Here is a 6,289-nt window from a genome sequence, read left to right on the forward strand (position 1 = left end):
GCCACGGTGCCTCAGTTCAGATTGTTGTTAATAGATTTTTGCTTTTATTTAGAGCAGTGGAGAGAGACAGGAAAGGGAGGAGTAGAATGGGGAGAGATCTGCAGCAAAGGGTGGGAGTTGAACCCACGACGGCTGTGTTGGGGAGCTGTAGTTAGCTGTAGCTATATAACTACAGCTAAGTACAGCTAACTACAGCTTGCTATTAGCTAAATACAGCTAACTGTAGCTAACTACAGCTAACTATAGCCCTATTCATGGGTTGCCGTTCAGCTAGATGAGCTATATATATATATATATATATATATATATGTATTTATTGATTTTTTTTATTGCTATGGCACCAGGTCGGGGATAAATAAAGTCTATTCTATTCTATAGGGGGCGCCCCCAGGAAACTATAGCCCTGTTCATGGATCGCCCGCTCAGCTAGGTGAGCTATAGCTAACTACAGCTAACTATAGCGCTGTTTATGGGTCGCCGCCCAGCGAGGTGAGCTGTGGGGTGCCCCTCAGTTGAGATTGTGTGCACCGAATGTTCTCCCTGCTGGTTGGTCTTTGGATCGTAACAATGGACCTAACTCTTGTTACCAGTGATGATCCTCGATTTGAAGGGCCTGCAGGTCCTTAGTGAAATTTGCACCAGCAAGTGATCACAAAAACAGGACCTGATATTGGCCAAGCAAATCACCCAGAATCCAGACTCACATCTGTTCCATCAAAGTCACTCTCCGTACCTCTCAGGAACAAACTTTGAACTTTCTGATTGTACTTTGGGTTTCATTGTCAGTCGGTTGGTTGGCCACTTTTAGTTCAGCATCTATTGGATGGACTGTCATGAAAAACTGGCTCAGACGTTCATGTTCCCCTGAGGAGAAACTGTGACGCTGTTAATTCTTTCACTTTTCAAGTACATCCATTGCCAGGTCAAAACTGTAAAGTGTCTTATACTTCATTTGCCCAGATACCTCAAAAGGAGTAAGATTCCCATCAGACTCAGCTGTGGGCTACTTGTCATTACATAGTGACCATTTAGAGGTTTCACAGTGTTCTGGTTCTGTGGGAATATCCTTAAAACACACATACAGTCCAGATGATTACTGCTAATAGAAATACAGAAACGTATTTATCTTTGTCAGATATATTTACGTTTTAGCTGGCGTTTATCTGTTTGTTTGTTGGTTTGTTTGTTAGTAAGATAACTCGAAAAGTTATGAACAGATTCACATGAAATTTTCTGGAAATGTTGATAATGGCACAATGAACATGTGATTACATTCTGGTGATGTTCTGGCTTGCCATCTGGTTATTTTACGTTGCATTGCTAAAGTTGTGCTAACCCGGCTTAAGCTACTCCCTGTCTGTTTATGTTAGCAATACCATGGCTGTAGTTATGCCAACCTAGCATAGTGTTAGCTAGCAGCTTAAAGCCAGTAAGGAACTGCAGAAATAACATCAGTGTTCTTAATATTTGAGAGTCCAGAACGAGCGTCCATCACTCCGTCAGCTTGTTGTTAATGATATCAATGCTAACTCAATGCTAAAGCTATGTTCTGATTCTCCATGAAGCTAGCAGTGTGGGTAAATGAATCAGGACTTTATCATCGGCTGCAAATCACAACGTGGTGGAGATGAGCTGCTTGGAGGAGGTCTGGCTCTCAGAGGACTTCTCTAGTTATCTCCATTACAGTCATGCAGTAGCGTAAATGGCCAGCAGTGTTGGAGCGCTCATGGATGTTGTGTTAGTGGCTGCTGTTTCATTCAGTGCTGAGCAATTAACTAACATGACATACTGCTGCTGAGACCAATTCACCCCAATTAATTAAATTATGAAGAATGAAATCAAGCCATAAACTTTAACGAGTTGCTGGCGGCCCTGAGAGACTCCTTTGTTCATTATAGCACACAGTAAGGAAAGTTTGTCTGAATGGTGGCGCTACAGGGAAGGTCACAGGGTCATTGAAATTGTAATCAATCTTTTTATTCACTGCAATAATTTGTCAGTCTTGTGCATCCATTTTATATACTCTATGTTTCACATAGGTTTTGAGGTTTTTTCTTGTCCAGTTTTTCCTGTACGTGTCAGTATTCCTCCATAGTTACCAACAGAATTGTGTTATTAGCCAATAATCATGCCATTGTCACAATACAGAAACATGTCAGAGCAATTAATGAAAGAGAAACCTTCTGTTGAACTAGTGGTTTCATGAGTTATTTAGCTCGTTCAAGCATTAGCATGCATTACAGTTTATGATATTTGTTGTGCATGTCCTGGTTTTTTGGAGCATGTTGACGCCTGCAGGCAGCTCTTCAGCTCTACCACACGTTGGCCTCCTTGCTTCAGGCTTTGGTTTAAAAGATGGATGTGTGAAATCACACCTGAATGTGTTACTGTTGACATTACAATAAAAACAGAGGAAACAGATGTGTTCGTCGAGGTATGCCCCGCATCCAGCCATACATTCCACAAAGTTTCTCATATTTGGTTTTGTGGACATTTTTCAGGGGAAAGGTGTCAACAAATGTAAAGAACACTTTGGAGGGAAACATGTGCCTCACTGAAGACAGTTAGTGGTGGTGTTGGACTGGAATACGTTGTAATGAGGGATGTTCCTCCAAGTCATAAAAGTAGACTTATTAGCACACTTGTATTGGATGTCATTCGGCTGCCCAGGTGTACTTAATAAAGTGGCTAGTACGGTGTATTTGCACTCCTTCTCAGTTAGCTTAAAATCAGGATGAGGAACAAAAAGCAAATAACATGAAGATGCATTATGTTCTGTCAGTGATGGGCCTATAGCTTTGTGAGGTTCAGATCTTTGCCTGAAGTCAGGGATATCTTGTGAAAGTCTGCAACAAACAGTACAATGGGTTTTTTTGTTAGTTTGGGGGTAACATTATAAACGTATTAGAGTGGTTGGGCTGATTATATCCAGTTACACAGGTAGATGAAACATCTGCAGAAGGAGCCCTCACAGTGGGCTGTAGGTCCAGCTGGAAGCTCATCAACTGGAAGCCTCTTGGTGGTAGGTGAGTGGGAGGAAGATCTCCCACCTCCACCCTGCAGCTGTACCGGACTATACTCCTGATGTACTCCTGACCTGAAACAGGCATTTCTATTGCCAGTCCTTCCACTGCTGCTTGAACTGTACATAGTCTCAGAACTTTTTGATCAGCGGTTCGGCTCTCTGTCGTAGTGTGATCGCTAGCCTCCAACCAAAACTAAAAGGTAATCTTAAGTCTTCACCTTCAAACTGTCCTTTGAAGTTAAAAGGATCATAAGTTCAAGGACCTCACAAGAATGTTTTTTTTTAAAGACGTGCACAAACAACTCGGGCCCGACCCATATGGATTTTTTTTGAGGCCGATGCCGATTCTGATATTTGGCAAATAAAAATTCTGATAACCGATTAATCGGCCGATTAATTTAAATATATAATGAATTAAATAGCTTCTTTTAGGTCCTTTAAAGCTACAACAACACAGATCCGAATCACAGGCAGAACAGTGGACTGCTCTACACTTTGTCCTTTAGTGTTTAACTTTACAACAGAGAGGAGTGTCAGGAACACAGACGTGCAGCAGAGCATCAAGCAGAATATGCATCAGGAAAAACAAAAGTTTTCCAAACAAATATGTCTGTAATGTGTGTATTTTATCTGAAGTCTGCATTGTGCATTGTTCTTCCTATGGAGCATGAACATAGCTACCAGCTGTACTGATGACTGTATCTGTAGGTGTAGGCCGCAGGTGTAGCTGTATGTCAGCAGCATCATGAGTGAAGTTACTGCAGAACATTAGTGATGCAGACCTCTGATGCCCTTTAACATTAAATCACATTTCCTCTACTCTGTTATTTTCTTTGCCATGAAGTCATGAGTCATATGAACCAAAGTAAAAACCAGAGACGCCTTTCTCAGACGTCCAAACATGTCGTCTCTGACAGAGTTGTATTTAAATGTATAATGGTCACTGTTAGTCCCACACTGATGTTCCTCCATCACAACACCGTGAGCTGCTGTTACAGCCTCACAGTCGCTCATGGTGCTTCTGACAAAGCACAACTCAGAGTGACATGACATCATGAAGAAACCCCCTCTATCCATCCATATATATATATCTATCTATCTATCTTGCTGATTGATGAACGCTCGTTCTGGACTCTCTAATATTTTGTACGCTGACGTTATTCCTGCAGCTACTTCCTGGCTTTAAGCTGCTAGCTAGCACTATGCTAGGTTGGCATAACTACAGCGATGCTATTGCTAACATAAACAGACAGGGAGTAGCTGAAGCTAGGTTAGCAGTTACTGTTTTATGAGAAAATTAAGAATATATCTGTGTTTAATCGGCAAAACTCCGGCCGATGATGAGTATTTTGAAACGAGTTCCAATCAGCCGATTTGATTGGCTGGCCGATCCAAACCCTACAGACTAACCTAAAGGCAGATCCGGCTTCCTTTACGGCTGTAAAGCGTTGTGGTTGTGCTGCGGGCAGACTGTGAAAGGCCTTTAGCTGTTATTCATCACAAACACAGCGTGTGATCTGACGATCATATCATCATACGTCCTGGTTTAGTCGTGACCACATACATTTCTACTGCAGATAGAGAGACGGTAGTTAGAAAAATGAGGAATATGTGGTATTTCCTGGGGCTTGGGCTGCATGCTGGTGGCTATAGTTGTGTTTATTATTATATATTTGAGCTGTATGAAGAATCCAGTGATCAGTCCTGGTGCTGAAGACTGTTCATCAGTTTTCAGTGAAATGTGCAAAAATACAGATCAGATAAAGTATAGTGAGGATACAGCTGCTTTCACTGAGCTGCTTGGTTCTGGCCAGCGTTCGGCTTTGTGTGATGCAACAATAAGCAGCCATGTGTTGGCTGGACATCTAAAAATCCCCTTTTTGCTCCAGAAGCTGTGGCGACATTTTTATTTATTTTTTTACCACTTTAACTGTTAACTGCATCCCCAAAGAAATATGCAGCCTTGTCATGTATGAAACAGTACTGTAGTGTTTCTATCATGTGATGCCTTGAGCTAGTACCGTTTCTAACCCACTAGTTTTTGTGAGCAGATACCAACTTTGTGCTGGGCAACGCTCAGATCGTCGACTGGCCGATCGTCTACAGCAACGATGGGTTTTGCAAGCTGTCTGGTTACCATCGAGCAGAGGTCATGCAGAAGAGCAGCACCTGCAGGTACAACGGCGCCCTCACACATACTGTTGCTGCATTAGGGACAGCTGTTGTTGTCCAGGTTCTGTGCCACAGTCCAAACTAAAATCCAGGTGGGTTTTAAATCTGCCGAGGCAAGACTGAAATTTTGATTTGATCAGAACTAAAATGTTGATTTTGCAGAGACCAAATTAAAATCCTTCTAATATCATAATGAGATGTGATCCTGCCTGGGCAGAATTAAAAGCTTTGATTTGATGGAGACCAAGCTGAAATCATCCTTAAAACAAACAGACTGTGAGCCTGCCTAGGCAGGTTTGACATTTGCCCACACCAATTTAAATACCTGCAATAGATGTCATTTTTGTATAGCCATTAAGGAAAGGACATATAACAAACATATGTGGATGCTCATTGAATATTTCATTTATCATTTACATACGTGATCAAAGGCTCTGTTCTCTTCTGCAGCTTCATGTACGGCGAGCTGACAGACAAGGAGATGAGTGAGAAGGTTCGACAGACCTTTGAAAACTACGAGATGAACTCTTTCGAGATTCTGATGTACAAGAAAAACCGTAAGTATTTAAAAGTGCAAATGTCACGTAGTCTGCATAAAAGGTGTCTCTGACCTGAATCCTTTGAAACCAGGAAACCCAAGGATCTGAAGACCTCAAGACCCAGTTTGTGTCCTAAACTGGGACACACCATGCTGACAGTTGGCAGTATTTCAGCCGCTTGAGCACGTCAAACCTGGCACCATGGGCAGTCAGTAGAAGAGAAGCTGTCTGACTGAGATGTTCAGCCATGAATCAGCAGTTTGGCTCGTTCAGTGCAGCTTCTCCTCCTCTGTCCTCTGAGCTGGTTTTCTGTATGTACAGGCCATAGGCTGGTAGCCGTATGGAAAACCATGTGCTCCTGTTTATCTGACATTTTGTAGGTGTTGGAGAGTTGTAAGTGGCTACCTGGACACAGATGAGACAAAAGATTATGATGCTGTCTGTTGCGCTGCCGTAAGAACTCCAGCCAACGAGGCCTCTACTGGACCTCTGAAGGTGTCCTGTGCAGGGGCGGATCTAGAGAAATACTAATGGGGTGGCAAAGGGGTGGCAT

General features: G+C 42.5%; 1 protein-coding gene across 1 annotated transcript in view; it reads left to right on the top strand.

The window, feature by feature from the left end:
* The window catches only part of kcnh1b (potassium voltage-gated channel, subfamily H (eag-related), member 1b), a 70,002-nt gene that overhangs the window by 5,359 nt on the left and 58,354 nt on the right, over positions 1 to 6,289 (top strand). The window contains exons 2-3 of the mRNA XM_008298019.1: positions 5,077 to 5,200; positions 5,648 to 5,754. Of these exons, the coding sequence (XP_008296241.1) occupies positions 5,077 to 5,200; positions 5,648 to 5,754 (231 nt within the window). The remainder of the gene's footprint in view (positions 1 to 5,076; positions 5,201 to 5,647; positions 5,755 to 6,289) is intronic.

This window comes from Stegastes partitus, unplaced genomic scaffold (genome assembly GCF_000690725.1).
Source record: "Stegastes partitus isolate 25-593 unplaced genomic scaffold, Stegastes_partitus-1.0.2 Scaffold1271, whole genome shotgun sequence".
Taxonomy (NCBI): domain Eukaryota; kingdom Metazoa; phylum Chordata; class Actinopteri; family Pomacentridae; genus Stegastes; species Stegastes partitus.